Genomic DNA, 20,862 nt, shown 5'->3' with positions numbered 1-20,862 from the left:
TTTGCTTTATGGGATTTTATTATTGTTTGTAGCCTCGTAACACTAGTTTTCCCTCTGAGTTAAAGCCCCCCAAAAATATATATATATTTTTTTTTCTAGCAAACATTCCAAGTTTGTTCTTTAGGGATAGTCTTAAAAATACTTTAAAAAATCAGTCAGACTTCTAGAGACAGAGCAAGGAGGAGGCAGTCTGTGTGGCTGGCAAGGAGGGGGAGAGATGCTTGCCTAGATATCCAGTCAGGTTGTTGTTCCTGTTGGTGTGTGAACCCTGGGAGACTGCTGTGCTGGGGTTGGCTTCTCCATAGTGAGGTCAGTGCTGTTTTGGTGGGAGATTAGCACAGTTCCTCCCTCCTCTTCTGACATGGGATGGCTTCAGGCTCCTTTGAGCTATTTTGACGCTACTGGTTGAGGCTGGGTGACTTGATCTTTTCCTTCTCTCAAACTCCTCCCTGGTCTTTCACACCATAGGATGCTGAAACACCCTCTCTTTCCAGCCTCTCAGGTTGTCTTCCCTTTCCTCTTGCATGACGCAAGCGTTTATTGGGGTAGGTCAGAGCAGGCAGTGAGAGCATGCTGGTTGCTCTCCTCTTCTGTTGTGAGTAGCTCTGCTAGAGGTAAGAGAGCATTTGTGGCTCTCCCAGGTGACTGAAATGGTGGTTCTGGGCCCCAGGACTCAGACACGTGCTTATTAGGCTGCAGTTAAGGCAAAAAGAAGTAAGGAGGAGGTAAGGAAAGTGCAAGTTGTGTGCTTGGTTGCAATAAATTGATCTAGAACTAGTTTGCTCTGACTGGGAATAGTAGCGCTTTAAAATAAAGGAGTTTATGCTTACAGGGAAGGTGCAAGGTGTTTGTATGTGTTGTGGGGTAGGCAGGTGCTCCTGCCTGTTTTGGGCTGGTTCCGTGGTGGTACCTGCTTCACAGCGAGGATGGAGACCAGAAGAAGTGTCTGTGGGCTGAGGTGCGTGTGACTTTTATCAGTGAATGTCCTGATGTTGGTTACTGAAGTTTTACCTCCTCTGTCCAAATTCCCTGTTTGGCAAAGGCAGTTGGGAGCTTCTCGGGAAGTAGTTTGCTATGTGTTACTGAGCAGCCTTTGACAGTTCCCAAAATGTTTTAAATCTGTGCCTCAGGTAACAGAAAGGCAGTTGCGGGGTTTCCAGCTCAGTGGCACAGAGCAATTGGTAATTGCTTTGGGGAAATTATTCTTTCATTCTGTCACATAAAATAAGTTTGAAGTGCTGGATTTGGAATTGTTTTTCCAAAAGCGAGTGAATGTTTGAAGTAAATGTAGTCAAACTGCTCTATGAAAACACTAAAACCCACTAGTGTCATACAGAAATTTCTGTGTTTTTGGATAGAAAGCCGTCCAACATAGTCTGTGTATGTTGACAGCAGTGGCAATTAGAAATGCAAAGGGAAAAAAGAGCGAATGTGCTAGTTGAAGTCTGAGGTGGGTAGTGAACAGCGGGAGTAGTTGTTTGGGAGTGGTAGTTCCTATAACTGACAGTAAACAGGCTGAGGTTGTCAAAGCACTCGCATTATGTATTCAAAAAGTGTGCTGATTACATACAGTTCTGTCAGATGTTTGTCTCTGAGCTACTAACAAATATCCTTGGTTGTTCCAGTTACTGTTAAGAGAATACCTTCCTTACCATTCCTCTTTTCCCAAAGCTTTGTGTATGACCAAGCAAGTTTACTTCTGTTCACTAATTTCTCTGATTATACCAGATACAGGATCACTGCTGAAGCAGAGAGAATTTTCAGTAGGTTTGTGTGTTTGCTGAACAGCACCTACTGACTTATCCAGGACAAGGGAAAGATCATCAGTCTTGCAGATCCCTGCACTGTGCTGGTCACCCTGACCTGAAACACTGCTCCTGCATTCTCCTTGGAGTGAAAATCTGGAGGAGTTGCCTGTTTTGGAGTGGTTCTAGAAAGAACAAATTTATATCCCATTGCTTGTGCAAAGTCCCTTTGAGTTTTATGCTGATGGAATTTGGAGGGGAAAGAAAGAGGGACTAAATCTCCAGGTGGAAGGAAGTAATGAAGTATATTTGTTTTACCTATTTCAAGACTGTTTTGTGGCTGAATGCTGAATTCTGATGAAAGAAACAGGTGATTCCCTAGAGGGCTCACCTTGTGTCAGTGCTTTTTATGCCACTCTAAGCTAGCAGGCTGCTTGCACGCTGACTGTGTGTGTGCTTTGAGGCCAGTGCGCAGGGACCTCATTAATTCACAGTAGGTGTGGCATTATGCAACTGTGGGTTAATGTTTTGAAGGAATATTTTTGATGACAAAGGCAATGTACATTTGTTTCAATTCTCATTGTGATAGAAACCTTCCCTTTTATCACCTGAAGTGTTTTAATTGTAAACTTGTGTTGTAGAGTGGACTCAAATTATAACCAGGTACCTTCGAGAGCAGCTGGCAAAGGTAGCAGAGTTTTATCATGTGACTGCCAGCCAAGGCAACAACTCTGGAGCGATGCCCCAAGAGATGGAACAAGCCCTGAAGCAGTGGGAATATAATGAAAAGTTGTCATTTTATATGTTTCAGGTAATACTTTAATAACACATGGAATTTTTTTTTTGAGGTTACCATTCTTGGAAAGTTCAATTTTAGAACTCAGTGGTAGCTTTTGTCATAAGACTTGCATAAATTGTAAATGCTAATTCATTTAAAGATTTGCCACTGAAAAAGCCTTGATTTGCTTAGTGTGCTTGATTGTGATTGCAGCAATGTACTCAATTAGTCTCTCTTCTATATTATCTCATCTTTTAATGGTGTTTTTAGTGATTGTTGATCAGGCTGAGGCCACCGTGGCACATGAAGCCTTGGGTGTTGTGGTGGTGGCCTGGCTGTTCAGTTCCACGCGGTTCTAGTCCAGATTAACTTTCTGGCTGTTCCTACCCAAGGGCAGAAATAGCAGAAGGGTTTCTGGGAGGGAATCTCTCCATCAGTAGTAAATTAGGCAGCTGAATTTGAACTGTGGAGGTGATTGGTGCTGTACGCAGTGGCTTCTTCGTCCATCGAGCTGTCATGGTGGTGGCTGGTTCCTGCATGTGCAGTGGTGGCCGAGGGGCGTGGGAACTCTGTGCTGGCATAGACAATGAGGGGTAAACCAGAAAAGAACTAAAACTTGTAATTACGTGCATGCTTTAGTGCTCCCAGTTAATGTGATGTGTTATTTGAAATCATTTAAGGAAGGAATGCTCGAGAGACATGAGTATTTGACATGGATACTGGATGTTTTGGAAAAAATTAGACCCACTGATGATGATCTCCTTAAGTTGTTGATGCCTCTAATGCTGCAGGTACATGGATATTTTAAAGTCAGATACAATATAATTGATTGATACGTCTTAAATTATTATAGTATTTGTGGTGGTAAAATCATAGAATCACAGAATCAGAGAGTGGTTGGGTTGGAAGGGATGTTAAAGATAATCCACCTCCCCGTGGACCAGGCTGCTCCAAGCCCCGTCCAGCCTGGCCTTGAACACCTCCAGGGATGGGGCAGCCACCACTTCCCATGGCAACCTGGGCCAGGGCCTCCCCACCCTTATTGTGAAGAATTTCTTCCTAATGTCTAATCTAAATCTTCCCCCTTCCAATTTAAAGTTATTCCCCTTCATCCTATCAGTCCATGCCCTTTGCAAAAAGCCCCCTCTCCACTTTCTTGTAGGCCCCTTCAGGTACTGGAAGGCCTATATAAATGGGAATCTACTTATAAGCAGTTTTATTTAGGACATTTAGGGAAATATATTGCATGGTGCATATTTGGAATTTATAAGCACCTTTAAAATGTTTATGCTTTAAAGTCTTAAACTAGAATTGATAGAAGGATTTTTGTTACTGTAACTGGTCCTGGAGGGCAGGTGGAATTCTTGAGAGACAGAAATACAGATTTGCATTTGATCTGCTCTTTTCTAATTTCTGGACTCTTAGAAGGGATTACCTCCACTATTTACTTTATGCATGTTCAATGTTAGATTGCTAAAGAAAATGAACACACGGAGCAGACTGTGTAGTAAGCTATGCATTCTTTTAAATTTCAGTATTCGGAAGAGTTTGTTCAGTCAGCTTACCTATCCCGTCGCCTTGCTTATTTTTGTGCCAGACGCCTATCTTTATTGCTAAGCGATGGTCCTAACCTTGTAGCTGCACACTCTCCTCATGTGATTCTTGGACCCAGTAACCCTCCTCTGGCAGCCCCAAGCCCGACTGCCCCTGGTCCCGTGGTGAGCCCGGTACAGCTCGCCTGTTCCGATTTCCTCTCCTGCCCTCAGCACCGTCCACTGGTGTATGGACTGAGTTGTATGCTGCAGGTAGGCCAACGTTCTGTTGCTTTTTGTTTTCAAGGCTATAACCATTCAGTTTGTCAAAAAAGAGTGGGTTTTGGATGTGACTGTGGTAGTTGTGGTTTGAAATGTACCTGCATCCATTAAAGGGTGAGGACTTGAGTGGGTCTAGGGGAGGTTGGAGGGTGGATTCTCTGCACCAGCTGAGTCTCAGTGATGGAACAACCTGGAGAAGCTTGTGCTGTCTGTCTGTCTGCACCTCTGCTGTGGGAAAGAACAACTCTGCTGACAGAGACGGCCGAGACTTTGCTCTATGGTGGAGTGTTTGTGGTTGTTTTAATGCTCTGCACATCTCATCATATTTTCATCAGTGAACTTGCGTGATTCTGCCAGACCCTGTGTGTCTGTGTGTGGCTGGACAGAAGATGGCACCTCCTGACTTCTGCAAGCTCCAGACTTTGAGGATTTCCTTCACCAACGCTTGGTGCCACTGCAGGCTGCTTTGTTTTGTTTTGGTCAGAATTACAAGCCTTATCAACTTCTGCAGTTTTAAAGACTGTGGAACAGAAGAGACTGTTCACATAAGCTTGTTACTTGACAGTAGCAGAATTGTCAGGAGAGTAATTATCTTCTAAAAAAGGGCTTGTCTGATGAGCTGTGATTGTTTGCCTTCCCGAGTTCTGACCTGCTGAGACTTCCTCACACCCTCCTGCTGTCTGTTCAGTTGTCTGTCTCTTGGGACTGAGCGGAGATGTCCTAGTGGCTGTCCCAGGAGTGCACATGTGCCCCTGGGATCACAGAACTGCATAATAGGTGAGGTTGACAGGGTGATATCATCCACCACTACTCAGGCAGGGTCAGCTGGAGCAGATTCCACAGTAAAAGAGCCCTTTCTCATGGTACTCCCTCTCTGAGGACCGCTGCTTTCTCATAGTCATCGCTGTGTGGGACATCCAGAGCCAAGGAGGCGCAGGCAAGGCTCAGTGCTATCAGAGCAAAGAAAGGAAAGCATCCACACCCTCCCTCTCCTTGGGGTGTGTAAGTCAGGAAGTTAGATCCCATCTGGCTCTCAGCGTGCTGTGACTTTTCCTGTTGAACATGGGTCTGTCATGGGAACTTCAGCGTTTGGCTCCATCCTGGGCTGCCGGGGTGTGCTCATGTACTCTGGCAGCTTTACAGCTTTTCTCTACTAGCAGCACAGCTGATAATCTTTCTGCTTGTCCTGTACTGTTTGGGTTTCTATTAACTCTTGTTTTCTCTGCTCTTCTTTCTACCCTTTTTTCTTGTGCTACTAAGCACGTCCAGAGGACAGCCTGGAGTCAGACAAGCTCTGTCTTTTCTGAGGAGCATTTCTCTAGGCAGTGTTTTTGCTGCAGTGCTGCTTTATAATCCAGATCCAGACTCGGAGGGAGCTTCCCAATGAGTATTCCAGCAGTCTCAAAAAATAAACATCTGTAAGATGAATTGGCTTCCATGATTTTAGATGATATTTAAGAGCTGACCCCAAACACCAAACCGTTCTGCTTTTGCTCTGTGCAGTAACAAATGTTACAGGGTAATAGGCATCTGTGGTCAAGCCATTGTAAAATGACTGTTGTGAGGCAATACGAAACCTTTCTTTTGAAGTAAATCTGAAGTTCATGGTGCATTTTGATGACACTTTTGTGCTTTAAAATCTTGACAGAAGAGTTGATTTTAATTTCTTTAATATTAGTTTCTCACCTCTAGCTTCTTCCTGTAAGCTGAACACCAAAATGACTTGAAGTCCATTCACCTTTCGCAGAAAGGATCTGACTGAAATTAATCTTTGATGTTCCTTGATGGCGTTATGACAACAATACAAATGGGAATTGAACATGTATGTGTTTAATTATTTTAATAATGAAGAGAGAAATTCAACTACTAGGTGAATGTCCTCAAATGGGTATTCTAAAGCAATCATGCATAGGCCTGTCTTTTTATCTCTTTGTAGATTTTAGTGCCAGACTCTCTTATTGTTGTCTATCACCTGTTTAGAAAAAGAAATTACTTCTGTTTTGTACTGTTGCTTGCAGACTGTAACTCTTTGTTGCCCAAGTGCCTTGGTGTGGAATTATTCCACAAATGAAAATAAGAACATTAATCCAGGCTCACCTCTGGATTTACTTCAAGTTGCTCCATCTAGTTTGCCTATGCCAGGTGGAAATTCAGTATTTAATCAGCAGGTAAGTTTTTTTCTTTGTCAAATTTTTAAGGTCTGCTTTTTATCTCAAATAATCTTTTGTGATCATTAGGGTTACAGCCAACTTTAAATATTTAATGGAATCAGAGAATGAGTTGGAAGGGACCTTAAAACCCATCCAGTCCCACCCCTGCCATGGGCAGGGACACCTCCCACTGGATCAGGGGCTCCAAGCCCCATCCAACCTGGCCTTGAACCCCTCCAGGGATGGGGCAGCCACCGCTTCACTGGGCAACCTGGGCCAGGGCCTCCCCACTCTCGTCATGAAGAATTTCTTCTTACCGTCTCATTTAAGTATTCCCCTTTCCAATTTAAAGCTGTTCCCCCTCGTCCTATCACTCCATGTCTTTGTAAAAAGCCTCTCCCCAGCTTTCCTGGAGCCCCTTTCAGCACTGGAAGCTGCTCTAAGGTCTCCCTGGAGCCTTTTCTTCTCCAGACTGAACAACCCTAACTCTCTCAGCCTGTCCTCATAGTGCTCCAGCCCTCGGATCATCCTTGTGGCCTCCTCTGGACCCATTCTAACAGTTCCATACCTCAGGAATTTTATTTACATTTGGTTGTTTTCTGTATTTAAACTGAAATTAAAATGTAAAATGGCAGATAAGTAGTGTCTTTGCTGGACCATATTGTGTAATGAGGCTGTTCAGATAAACTGAAAGTTAACTTTTGCTTGGGTGGAAGAGGCATTTTATTGTACACGATGACTTCTGTAGCAGACAAAGCTATTTGAGGGGAATGTACTTCAGTTTGTTGTTCCTAAATGTAGAAAGTGTTGTGGAACACTGTAGGGTGCCTTGCTCCTGTTGAGAAAGCTGTCACAAGCTTGAAATGAAAACTGAGACTCTCCACCAGTAGCTACTTAGCAGCTCTCTTGTTTAAACAGGTTCGGGCAAAGATTTATGAAGTGGAACAGCAGATAAAGCAAAGGGGTCGTGCTGTGGAGGTGCGGTGGTCTTTTGACAAGTGCCAAGAATCAACTGCAGGTAAGACAACTCAAAATTAAACAAACATTGGGAGTTTATGGTTTACATCTGTTCTTCTTTCCATATAATCCTGTTGTGCCATGGCTAATTCCAATAACAGATTTGGCAGATGGCTGTAATGCAATGTCTTCCTGTGTAAACCTTTTTCTTTCTTGTTTTATTTTCCCTCTCCTCTCTAACCCCTGTCTCTAGGGGTGACCATCAGCCGAGTTTTGCACACCTTAGAAGTCTTGGATCGACATTGTTTTGACAGATCAGATTCCAGCAATTCAATGGAGACACTTTACCATAAGATTTTCTGGGCAAATCAGAATAAAGACAACCAAGAGGTAATGGCTACGCTCTCCTCTCGCTTCATGATCCATAGAGAATGGGTTTTATTTTGGCGTTTGAACCTCAAGTTCTGTTTAAGTTACCGGCGTAGTGTTTAGATTCTCACCTCCATGGCAGGCTGGTATGAGTGAAGTGGTGGATGAAGTGCTGCCTTGTTTCCCAAAGACCGGCTGCGGAGCTCCCATACGGCTGCTGGATGTCGGTGCCTTCCTGCACCGATTGTGCATCGGCTGTGGCGCCGCTAGATTCAGCACACAAGGATGTCTTGTCACTTTTTCACCCCTCCCCCTTAATAAATGTAGGCTGTTTTTTCTTGGCAGAAAAGACGAAGTTATGAGGTCGCCTACACTCTGTTTTCTGTTGGCAACTCATGTAAGCCTGTAAAAACTTGTGTTTTGTAAATAAGATGTCCATCATAGGATGTCTGCCTCCTGACACAGTTATTTAAAGCAAAATGTTCTGTGAAGGACAGCTATTGACTACCCCTGCTTTGATGTGAGCCCAAGTAGAACATGTTTGGAACTTATTTCCTGTCCATTTTTCCTACTAGATTGCAAAACATTGTCATGAAGACAGCAAATGATGCCAGTGTGAGTATATATGAGATTGGTGCTCCGAAGCGTGGGGCATATGCTGGAGTGGGAGGAAGGTGGCTCTCGCTACAGAGTACTTTGGTTCTGAGATGGACTGAACAGACGGATGTGCTTGGGATGCTGCTTTTATACATGCTGTTGATTTCAGAATTGTTTTCATATATAATTGACAACTTCCAAGTGTCAGAGCAAAAGTAGGACTTGGGAGAAGGGGCTAGAATGAGGGAGGGCAGGTGGGTGTAGGCAGGATAACTGTACGGCCCTGGAGGAGGAAGAGTTGCTTTTCATCCCATGGGAGATGCAGAGGGATGGTGCTGCAGGCTAGGATCTGTTAGCATTGGTGACAAGGGAGCAGAGTGGAGAAAAATGTGGAGCGAGGGGCTGAGCTGCGGTCATGGTTTGAGTTGAAGCAGGACAAACAGAGTAGATGGATGGCAGGAGTTGAAACAAGCTTGGAATTTGAGCGTCATGTTGTGTGTGACAGAAGTGGCACATGAAGCTGTGTGAGATGATGTGATATTAAACCCGCATTTTGACCAGACCCAGGACAGACTCTCTGACCTTGACCTCGAGAGAGGTCACAGAAGCGGGAGGAGGATCCAACACTTCCAGAGTTACTTGGCGAAGACTTAAAGTGTGGAGGAGCACTGACTGCGTTATTAAATGCTGCGTTAATATGCAGACCTTAAACAGGAGATAAGAGCTGTGTTGGAGATTCTCATTGACTGTCCCTGGCTCCTAGGACTGGTGGTCTCTGAATAATCCGATAGGAATAGCTTCATTTGAACCTTAATCATGGATCTCAGCCTGGGTGCTATTGTGTGGTAGGATTCCTTACAGGCACAGGGCTTTCATCAGGCTCTGTGTGACCCAAAAAGTAGCACTTACCGCATCTGTCAGCTGCTCAGCATTTTATCCGTGAAGTTCCAAATAATAATAACAGTTGTTGGATTCTTTTGGTGTGAAGGTCTGACAGCCAATAAAAGTGTAATATCACACAGAATACGGTAGGAATGATGCTGCCTTGGGAGAGTGACAGAGTGCACTGTGAGCAATACAAAGAAACCTGCCTTTTCTAATTCTGCTTTACTGACTTGTGTGGAGTTTCTCAGATTCAAGAGGATAGGAGTATTTGAAAAATAGAAATCTGTGATGTATTATAAAGCAGTAAATTCACTTTCGTTTGAGATGGTATTGCAGAGAAAACTACTGGCCTTATTTGTAGCTGCAGGTATTTGCTATCTGACATTTCCTTGACTCAAAACATTGTTTGTGCACAGCTCCAGAATGATTGCTGCTGTAGTGTTATTGAGGAGGTACCTCTAAATAAATAAACCCAGTAAACAGGTTTGTATTGTTACCATGCATTTTAAAATTACGGTAAGATTGCATTGAACTCAGATTTGGAAGACCTTTCATTCCTTTCTGCCTCTTTAAAAGGTCACTCCCTTTGAAGATGTGAGTCAGTTTGTGCAAAAATAGAAGTGGTCAGAAGAGTGAGCTAGAGAATGCAATAGCATCTTTTCCATAACGTTTATGAAAACTCCTCTGAGGTCACCCATTATCTTCCCATGGCTTAAACCTACCCAGCTCTCACCTAGCTTTTCGTCTCCCTCAATTTTCTCTCGTAGTCTTCCATGGGTACAGCTAAGGAAGGGAATTCAGAAAGGAATTGTTTCTCTTTGTTTTGTTGTGGAATGGTTGGTGAGACTTTTTAATTTGGCAGTCTCCTGTCTAGATAAACGCAACTTGGTTCAGTTTAGCTTGAAGTACACCTAAGCAGGGCAGGGAGACCTAGTAAATGAAACTTCATACAGGTATTTCATAGCTAATGTGCAATAGTCAGTGGATCAAATTAGAGTGATTGGGTTTTAAGGAATGATACTGACTTTCTTGAAATTATTATATAGAATCCTGAAATTTTGTGGATATTTGTGCACTGGAATTGCTTTTAAAGTTTAAGTCTCTCAGATTGTATTTAGGTCTTGCTACTTGTAGAATGGTTTGGGTTGGAAGGGACCTCGAAGCTTATCCAGTTCCAGCCCCCCTATCATGGGCAGGGACACTTTCCACTGGACCAAGCTACTGAAACCCCCATCCAACCTGGCCTTGAACATCTCCAGGGATGGGGCAGCCACCACTGTTCTGGGAAACCTGGGCCAGGGCCTCATCACTGTCATTGCGAAGGCCCCTTAGGCAGTAACAAACTGTGAACTTGCAGCTTGCTAACTCCAAAGCTATCAGCAGACCTCCTTTCCCACAGGCACAGCGGGGTTGTCGGGTTTTCCTGTTTGTTTAGTTTCCAGAAAAGTGATCTCAGAAAGACAAATATTCACTCTCTGGGTTGGTAACAAACTCTCTTCATGAGAACCAAGTTCAAAAACAGGCCTTTTTCACTCTAAAATGAAAAACATCTTCTGGCATCATAAGAATTCAGATGGACGTCAAAGACAACACTATGGTCAGAGGGCTGGAGCTCCTCTGCTGTGAGGACAGGCTGAGAGAGTTGGGGTTGTTCAGCCTAAAGAAAAGGCTCTGAGGAGACCTTGTAGTGACCTCCCAGTACCTGAAGGGGCTACAAGAGAGATGGGGAGGGACTGTTTACAAAGGCTTGGAGTGATAGGACAAGGGGCAATGGGGATAAACTGGAGAAGGACAGATTTAGACTAGGCATAAGAAGGAATTTCTACATGATGAGAGTGGTGAGGGACTGAAACAGGTTGCCCAGGGAAGTTGTGGCTAGATCACAAATTCTGTGAGTTCTCTGACACAATATTTCAAGTTCAGATGTGTGTGCTACCTCGTGTAAATAATCTCTACCATTTGGAGTGGTTTTCTTTCATTAGGACTTGTGGAAGCTTTGGAAATCTTGAGGAAGGGTCTTCTCTGTGAGAGAGATTCCCCTGCTTTGAGGGAGTTGGAGTTGCAGTTTCTGCCTGCCCTGTACTGTGTTCAGTTTTGGACCCCTCACAACAAGAAGGACATAGAGGGGCTGGAAAGCCTCCAGAGAAGGGGAACAGAGGTGGGGGAGTGGAGAGCAAGGATTGTGAGAGGTGGCTGAGGGAAGTGGAGTCGTTTAGCCTGGAGGAAAGGAGGCTGAGGAGAGACCTCATCACTGTCTGGAAGGAGGTTATAGTGAGGTGGGGGTTGGTCTCTTCTCTGAAATAATAAGCAGTAGGCAAAAGGGGATGGCCTCAAGTTGCACTAGGGCAGGTTCAGGTTGGACATCAGGAAAATATCTTCACCAAAAGGGTTCTTGGGCACTGGCAGAGGTGGTGGAGTCCACATCCCTAGAGGGGTTTAACAGGTGAGTGGATGAGATGCTCAGGGATCTGGTTTAGTCATGGACATTTATGGTTGGACTTGATCTCAAAGGTCTTTTCCAACCAAGCGATTCTGTGATACCCATGCTTGTTCTGCACTCCAGCACCTTGACCACAAAGCAAAGTCATTAAGTAATGTGTGAACTGCTCTTTTTGGTTTTCTGCCCATGAATTTTAAATGTGATCTCCGTGTTACTCTACAAAGCAATAGTTTTGAGCCCATCTGAAGTGTGGTGTGCTTTTCCAGGCCAGACCGCCTGTAGATGCCAGATCCCAAATTGGACAGATCAAGAACCTGAGAACATTCTGAGATGTTGCTTCATTGTGTTCTTAGCACATTTAAGTAAAGACAGGGTGGGAAGGGAGGAAGCCGTGCGGTACAGCTATCATGAGACAGCATCGGAAGGGAGGAAGTTTTGCAGTGGGCTGTGGCGGCTGTGCAGTGGGGCAGGGAGCTCTGCTGTCCCCTATACGCTGTCAACATCACAGCCTGCTGCCACCCAGCTTCCCAGGAGCAGCACACCACTGTTTGCATACAGCAAAGCAACACTTGAGTTCCCAGCATTGGACTGGCTCATTTTCCAGTTTGTTGTGGCTCTCCAGATGAGGTGTGGGGTCAGTAGTGTCGTCTGCTGTGGCCCATGAACTGCTACAGAGGTGTACTTACCATAAGGGTTGGGGTGGTTATTTCTATTGCAGGGACTCGATACGATCTTCAAATGGTTTTGTTATTCTCAGTTAAAAGCGAAATAAAATATTTGGTGGTTAAATACTTCACCTTTACCTAGCTGCTACAGGGCGCTGTGTTCCCAAAGCCTGAGGTATGGGAATGACTCTGATGAGGCCAGCCGGTCCAATGAAAGTCTGCATCAGAGGGTTCAAATAATTACTTGCATTCAGATAATGTTTTTTTAATCCCTAAGAACCCAACCCACGGTTTTTAGGCACTTAAATGTGGTATGGTTGAAATCAAGTGGATAAACCTCTTGATGCTTCAAGTATTTATGGTGGGCTTTCTTCCTTTCAAAAGATTTCTGCATATATATGAAACTGCAGAAGCAATATTAATTTTTTTAAGGTGTGCAATCACCTCGAGGTGTTTGATTTGTGGTGATGCTGGGTTCTACATCTGTGAAAAAGTAGTTCTGCTTTTTATAGGCATAGAATTGGGGAGGGGTTTATTTATATTGTGGCACTAAACAATATCAGTGTTAGCAGATGACTTGTTTGAGAACAGAATTAACTGTGTATGTGTTTTCTTAACTGTAGAGCTGTCTCTTTCCAGTTGTTAAATTTTAGCCTTTGGCATTGATGACCCACCTACTCATTGTTTTCCTTCTTAACTTTCTTGAAGTTCCTGATCCAGTTGTAGGAGCACCACCTGCTCCTTGCCTGAGAAGATAAACTGCTTGGCCTTTCTGCAAGGGGTGCCGTTCCCTGCAAGAGGGAGGGTTTAGGAGGTCCTGTGTTGCCGTCCCTGGGATGCTGCAGGACATGATGCAGTGCAGGCACAGCTTCAGGGAACGGGTGACCTGATGCACTTTGCCTGACCTCCGAGTTGGGTCTCTTGCTTCAGATACAGAAACACCTCGGTTTTCTTTTTTATTTTGTTAGCAGAAGGGAAAGAAGTCAGCGTGAAGATCAGACTCTTTGAGGTGTTCTGCATTGCCTTCAAAAACATGCAGTATTTGTCTTTCTGTTGTTAGCTGGCTGATCTAACCACAATAGTGGCGGCATTACCATCTCGCTTCACTTGAGTGAGAGAAAAGCATTTTCCCCTCTTCCTTCTGTTCCCCCCCACTCAGTCATTTAGTATCTTGCTTGCCTGTTGCAGTGTGTTTACAGGAAGCTTCTCTGATGTATGTGTGTGCACTCACCAGCCTTGTCTGGCTGCTTTTTATATTGTATGAGGTGATTGGGAGAGCTTTGAAGCAGTAGCTTTATGCTTAGTGGGTCTTTAATTCCTAATCACTCTGATGAAAGTTTGTTGTGCTTGACTACAGTCCTTCTAATATTTACAAGTAAGTGTAGCTTCCGCTAATCTTGGGGAAAGAAGAATGATCACATCTGCTTAATTTGTAGGCTAGTGTCATGTTTAAATCTCTGGAGGCGATAGCCAGCGTGAGCAGGAGCGAGGAAGTTAAGCAGGCCTAGTTTAGTGGCTCACAAGAAAAAAAATTTGCTTCCAAAATATGCTGGTTAGTGGAAACAAAGCTTGGATGAATCCTCAGTAGATATTGTATAAGCTACTTCATCCCATTGCTATTCTGTAAATATGGATTTTCTAAAGATATCTGATTTCTTAATGCCTGTGTTCGGTCAGAAAGAAATTGAGCTTTTGGGGAGTTTCTTAACCTCGATAATCTGATAGACTCGCCTTTAGAGGTCAGGGGGTTGGTTTGGGTTTTTAATACGTTGGTGGGATGCAAATAATGGTCTGGAAACAGATAAAGGAGGTTCGGAAGAATTAGTGAAGGAAAGCATAAATTCTGTGCGGTTAGTAGGGTTGTGCTACGCTTTTCCTGTTTCTCTTGCTCATAAAGCACATGAGCCTTTTCTGGTTTTGTGAAGCAACGTTATAATAAAGGAAAGTTTTTGAGTAATAGCAGTGTGAAAACTGAGATTTCCCTCTCTTCCTTCCAGATTATATTTCATCTGAAAACACTGTGAATAAAGTAAAGATGCGCATCTGTCAGTGCTAAAGAACAAACACCAGCTTTTGTCTTCATTCCCCAGATCGCTGGTTGCTGCAGGCTGTTTGCCAGAAGTGAACTGAAATGGGTTTCTGTCTCTGTTCTTGCTCTGAATAGGTGGCCCCAAACGATGAAGCTGTGGTTATGCTGCTTTGTGAATGGGCTGTGAGCTGTAAAAGGTCTGGTAAGCACAGGGCCATGGCTGTAGCCAAACTGCTGGAGAAGAGGCAAGCAGAAATCGAAGCAGAAGTAAGTAATTTCCACTAGAATAATGTTAACAGCTTGCTTAAAAAATAAGATTTCTAAGGAAACATCACTTTAATCTTATTTCAAAACAAGTAAGTTAGATGACATTTGAAGCACTGGGGATTTTTTTCATCGGTTGACTTTTTAAATTCTAGATAAATTTAAAAAGCCTCCTATTTAAAATAAGATATCACAGTCTAACTCAGAACGGCCCATGTTAGCTGACTTATGTCTGTTTGAAGTGGTTTTATTTCTGTGAACTGACCCAAATAAAGGGGTGTCACAGGAACAGGAGTCTAAGAAGAGGGGAGTGGGTCTGGCTGCTGGGGCAGGACTGTTACACTGACAAAATTCGAATGTAACTTCAAATCTTTCATTTTGAAGGATGCCCTTGTGTTCAGGAGAAATGAAACTTGTCACTGGAGAAGCAGGACGCTGTAGTGACATCTCTGATGTAGACTGTTGTCTGTCCGTTGTGGCAGATGATCCTACTCCAGCTGGCATAAACTGATGCTTCTCCTTGATGCTTCGGTCATACTATCTGCTTCGTAATGAAACATGTGTTCACTCTAGCCTTGCTGTGGCTTTCTGGACCAGGGCTGGTCCTTGGAGCCCCAAGCACCTTTTGCCTTGGCCTCACCAGCATCGTGCAGCTTCTACTGGATGGGCATCCTGTTATGTTGCTTTTCACCCAGATTAAAGGGTCCCCAGGGAAGTGGTATGTGATGTCTGTTCAACCCCAGTGTGGGGAGAGGCAGATGAGAGCACTCTCAGAAGTGTCTCTGTGCAGACAGACATACAGACAGCGTGAGCTGCAAAGAGACTTTTACTTTCCAGTGCCTTTCTGCTTTGTCCACTTCTCACCACAAACCATTAACTGGGGGGAAGGGAGCTCACGGTATCGGTTCTGCCTCTCCAGCACCAAAATCCACTCGAGGCAGAGATATTTGCCCTGGTTCTTACATTCAGTGTAACTTACAGTTCACACAAATGAGGAGTTACCATTCTGGAAGTTCTGTATCTTAAATTTTTGCTTTTATACCGAACTGTTGTTGCAGACGATGTTCCATATCTCAGTCATTCCTTTTAAATACATAATCCAAAGTGATTAAGTAAAAAAAGCTTAGAAGTAACTGTACTAGGTAAAGGGAAAAAACTGCCATAAAGGGGAAAACCCAGGAAAAGCCTGAGTTTTATGAAAAGGCAGGAAACAATCACATGTATTATTGCCTCAGATGCATATTGTGGAAGTATTGTATGTGTTTGTGTGTAGATATATACGTGTATTTTTAATTTATTTAACTGTGCAGAGATGCGGTGAATCTGAAGCCCTAGATGAGAAGGAATCTCTGTCTTCAGCCTCCTTGACAGGTTCCAGTCTTCCTGTTTTTCAGAATGTCCTGCTGAGATTTTTAGATACACAAGCTCCCTCATTATGTGAGTATTAATTAATATATATTTCAAACTAGGTCAGCAGCAACTGGCCTGCTGTTGGGCTGCTGAAGTTATTGTTTTGCAGTAGTGGGTATTTCAGTTTCTGTGATTACCCACTCTATTTTCATATGCCCTTTTTTAAAAAAATCTCCTGCCTTGCTACAGGATGTTTCTGTGGTTTTTATTTCTTTTCACAAAAGGAAAATTGGCAGAAACTATATTTGTTTCTGTTTAAGCTGTAAGAGATTTGGGGAAATTACTTTCCTTCTATGTATATGTAACATCAAACATTCACCTCTTTTTGACACATCCGCATTCAAAGTGACTGACTGGGAAATTACACACGAGTGTTCAAGTTGAAAGCTGTTAGCTGACAAATAAGTGGGTTGAAAAAAGGATTTTTGTTAATTGTAGGTTGCTCTATGAAGTGTCTTGAGCTAATAAAGCTACCTGATACTGTAGCTTGTGTCTGGTAGCTTAAGTATATTTGGTTTTTTTTTCTGGTGCCCTTAAAACACTTTAAATCCACTTTAATTTCAAACATGATCCTGAAACCTTTCAACATCTGAAAAAGGAGGAACTTCTTAAAATTTGTTACAGACTCTGAGATGTTGACAGTGCTGTTTTTGTGCCAGCGCTGACCCTGGTTTTGAAAAACCATCCAAACTATTTGTGTTATTTAGACTTGTTTCTGATGGGTGCGTTTCAAATACAATATGGTCCCTCTTCATCCAGGTAGCTTCGTGAGTCAGGGTGGGGAGAGCAGCGGGGAATGTTGCATAGAAATAGTTAGATACCAAATTAATGTGAACTTTTAAAGCGTAATTTGCTTTTAAATAAATACTGATGATTGAGTTTGGTGGTTCTGCAGCAGGAGGCTTTATTGCCCAATATAGAATTTATATGGTATTGAGCTATTTTCTGCTAACTGCAGTGCTACAAACTGTTCTGTGGTACAGAACAAGTCAAATTAAACGCAGTTGTGACAAACAAAAACTTAATAACAACATTTTGTGTTGTATTTCTCTAGGTGCTGCTTTTTACTGGCAAAATAACATGCATTTATTTTAATAAAGTACCCTGGTAAGCGTGAGCACGTCTAACAGATGAAATACTCTGTTATCATGTTTTAATAAAACAGTGCTTTTACAATTTGGAGGCCTGGCTTGCAGAGATCTTGAGTGCTTTGGAAGTATTTTGGAAGGTTTTCTGTTACAAATAAAAAATAATACTATAGATAAGACAGTAACATCTATATAGTAATGTAATTTGTAGGGAAAGTGCAGTTCTGTTATAAACCAAAGCTTTAGCTTTAATTTTTCTTCACACAAGAAATGTCCTCGTCCTCTTCCCCCTTCTTTTTAGTTTTTCCAAGGGTTTGATCATTGTACCCAACTGCTGACATACCCCCAGCGAGGGCAGATGTATCTGGGGGAGGATGCTCTGGAATCCACTGCTGCCTGATGTCTGTCCCACGACTGGAGCAAAGTGAAAACACGCAAATCAGATGGGAAACGATTTGTTTTGTGGAGACAAAGAGAAACCTGTACAGGATGTCTGAGGCACTTTTCGTAGGCATTTAAAATCAATTTGCTGGGATTTGCAATTCGCATAGTTGAAACTCAAATATTTATAAGTTGAAACTAGTCTAACTTTTTATTTTTCCCTCGGTAGCTGACCCAAACAGTGATCACGAGAAGACCGAGTTTGTGAATTTGGTGCTACTTTTTTCTGAGTTCACTCGGCATGATGTGTTCTCCCATGATGCATACATGTGCACTTTAATATCACGCGGAGACTTGTCAATCACTACAACTACCAGACCACGTTCACCTAATGGGGAAGCTGTGGATGAACAGTATTCTAAGGATCGTGATATGAAACTGGAGGTAATGCTTCATGGTATTTCTTCCATGGTTGGTACTCCATTTCATTAAACAGATTTTCACTGAAGCATAAATATTTCAGATCAGATACCAAGATTTTCAATCTCTCTCCCCTTGTATCTTTCTCTTTAAGAAGACTGGAAGTGATCTGTTAGCTTTGTTCTTGTCTGTAGGGGTAAGTATTGCAGTTTTGGTGCACATCTACTGAACTGACAGTTCTCTTCCAATCTAATTGCTGATGGATATACTGGAAAGTTTTGTTTCCCCCTTTGGCTCCTGCCATTTTCTATGCTTTTGTGGCTTTAGGCTTGAGAAACACTTTTGTGAATTAAGGCTTACCAGAAAGATTCCAAAGCCAGTATCTGAAAACTTCTTGTCAACAATACTTTTTCGTAGTTGTTGATCAGGTGGAATGCTTGGGTTTGACCATGATCAGTGAAATTGGGTCTTCAGTGAGATGTGACTGATGTTTGTTTTTTTTCCCTCTGCCAATTAGGATCATAGTATTATGGAACACATGGGGATTGACTCGGGAACCACTGGTATTTTTGATGATGTAGACAAGAGTGACTTTAAGGCAGATTTTGGTTCGGAATTTCCAGTAGGTTTAACTTTTGATTTTCTGCATGCCTTTGATGCCTGTGTCTGATGCTTTCTGTTGTCACTGAATTGTCTCTCCTTGGACCTTCTGCCATGGGCAGCCGATATCCATTAGCATCCAACCCCTGCCACCATCCGTGTGGGTGCATCACCTCCTTTCTCTGACTCTGCTGTGTGACAACTGAGTGCTCTTCTGTGCTTCCCCTACTTGTACACCTGCACACACGCTCCTATCTCCCTCCTTCCCTTCTTCCCCTTGCCTCCAGCATACTCAGAGCGCCGTGTGCAGTTAAGCATGAATAAACATGCAGATTTACCTAGTTCTTTGACATGGAGGAGCCCCAGATTGATACCATTTGCTTTTCAAGTGGCTATTCTGTGTTTTGTCTTGATCTTCCAAATTTGCTTCCCCCTCTTTTTTCCTTAACCTGGTTCTGCATTACCCTTGAATCTCCTAGTTGCTTCCTTTGGACTGGACTCTGCATCTGTCAGTGCAGATCCACTTGCAGGATGCTGGGATCCCTGTTTCTGCCTGGCGTTTGTCATGCTGGTTTCAAGCATCTCTGTGCCTGCCCACAATGTCTCTTGTCACCTCCTGCTTCACCCTTTTCATTGTTTTCCCTCAATCACTGGACTGTCTCGTTGTGGTTTTACAGCAGCATAAGAAAGGTGGAGATTTCTCTGAATCATAATGTTGTTTTCCTGACTGACTACCGCTGGTTTAAATCTTGTCTTATAACAATGGAGACATGCATAGAATGTAGTATGTATATGATATGTGTATCATAGAATCACCAGGTTGGAAGAGACCCACCGGATCATTGAGTCCAACCATTCCCATCAATCACTAACCCATGTCCCTCAGCACCTCGTCCACCTGTGCCTTAAACCCCTCCAGGGAAGGGGACTCAACCACCTCCCTGGGCAGCCTGTGCCAGGGACCAATCACCCTTTCTGTGAAAAATTTTTTCCTAATGTCCAGCCTAAACCTCCCTTGATGGAGCTTGAGGCCATTCCCTCTCGTCCTGTCCCCTGTCCCTTGGGAGAAGAGCCCAGCTCCCTCCTCTCCACAACCTCCTTTCAGGTAGTTGTAGAGAGCAATGAGGTCTCCCCTCAGCCTCCTCTTTTCCAGGCTAAACAACCCCAGTATATGTATCTTATGTTTCAGACTTTATTATAATTACCTTTGCTTGGTCTATCTTTGAGAAACATCAGATATTTAAATAGTAACTGTAAGCAAGAACAAAATTATATCTCTGAACGCAGTATCTGAATTTTGAGAGCTGGAGGTTACACTTACCTTAAACGTTTGTTTTACATGACTTAGATATTTTCTCCGATGCCTGGGGAGTCTTGTGAGAACGTGAACTCTTCTTTAGACAGAAGAATTTCAGTTACCAGTGAGAAATCAGTCAAGAGGGAAAGACTGAGAGAACTGATTTTTCCATCCAATTATGATCTTCTTCGCCATTTGCAATATGCAACGCATTTCCCGATACCTCTGGTGAGTGACCCCTGTACTTGTGCGCGTAACAGTACTGCCTGATGTCATAGCAAAGCATTTAAAGGAAGAAAAGGTCCCTGTTTAAAGAGAGCTGGGCTCTGTGACCTCTGCCAAGGGCTCATGACTGATCTATGTGATGCTGTTGTTGCCAGGGTGCACATAGATAGCTTGTTTTATAAAGAGGGTGTTAGCTGGAAGAGTGGTCTGATAATGTGTGATGCCTTACTGGGGTTAAGGAGACTGGCACCACAATAAATCCACTGCGTTCCAGGGTCTAATCAAAGTTCGCTAAATAGATAATTGGATATTGTAGTTGGATAGATGGATGGATACCGAAATATCTAAATTTCTGAGATGTAAGGGACAGAATGGTGCTATTTCCTCCCACCCACTGCTCGCTGTTGCTAGTGTGGATTTTTGGCAGCTGCTGCTGTGTTTGTCTGTAGGCTCGTGAGAACTGAAGAAAACCCTATGAATAACATTCCAGATCCCAAGCCCTCACTCATTTGGCTCCTTGTTTTCTACTGTGCTGGAAAAAGGGCTCAAGTACTGAGCAAGCCTTGAATTGGGATGCATCTACTCGAGTGTTAAATTCTGTCAGTACAGGAGGTGTCCTGTGAGAGTAGGATGTGATCAGCACAGTTTTCTTTGCCTTACATTTCTTACTTCAAAAAGTTTGGGTTGGGATTCACTGTAGGTGAATTGTTAATGAGGAGAAATACTGAATGAGCTGTTTCTGTTCAGG

General features: G+C 43.3%; 1 protein-coding gene across 1 annotated transcript in view; it reads left to right on the top strand.

Annotated features, from left to right (window-relative positions):
• MED12L (mediator complex subunit 12L) overlaps positions 1-20,862 on the top strand; it is a 128,841-nt gene that overhangs the window by 9,952 nt on the left and 98,027 nt on the right. The window contains exons 5-15 of the mRNA XM_069865180.1: positions 2,387-2,556; positions 3,204-3,314; positions 4,059-4,328; positions 6,356-6,505; positions 7,406-7,505; positions 7,698-7,834; positions 14,565-14,696; positions 16,004-16,130; positions 17,802-18,016; positions 18,510-18,614; positions 19,941-20,117. Coding sequence (XP_069721281.1) covers positions 2,387-2,556; positions 3,204-3,314; positions 4,059-4,328; positions 6,356-6,505; positions 7,406-7,505; positions 7,698-7,834; positions 14,565-14,696; positions 16,004-16,130; positions 17,802-18,016; positions 18,510-18,614; positions 19,941-20,117 — 1,694 coding nt within the window. The remainder of the gene's footprint in view (positions 1-2,386; positions 2,557-3,203; positions 3,315-4,058; positions 4,329-6,355; positions 6,506-7,405; positions 7,506-7,697; positions 7,835-14,564; positions 14,697-16,003; positions 16,131-17,801; positions 18,017-18,509; positions 18,615-19,940; positions 20,118-20,862) is intronic.

The sequence above is a fragment of the Phaenicophaeus curvirostris genome, chromosome 10 (assembly GCF_032191515.1).
Source record: "Phaenicophaeus curvirostris isolate KB17595 chromosome 10, BPBGC_Pcur_1.0, whole genome shotgun sequence".
Lineage (NCBI taxonomy): Eukaryota > Metazoa > Chordata > Aves > Cuculiformes > Cuculidae > Phaenicophaeus > Phaenicophaeus curvirostris.
The sequence above is the reverse complement of the archived record's forward strand: the minus strand, read 5'-3'. Positions and strand labels throughout refer to the sequence as shown.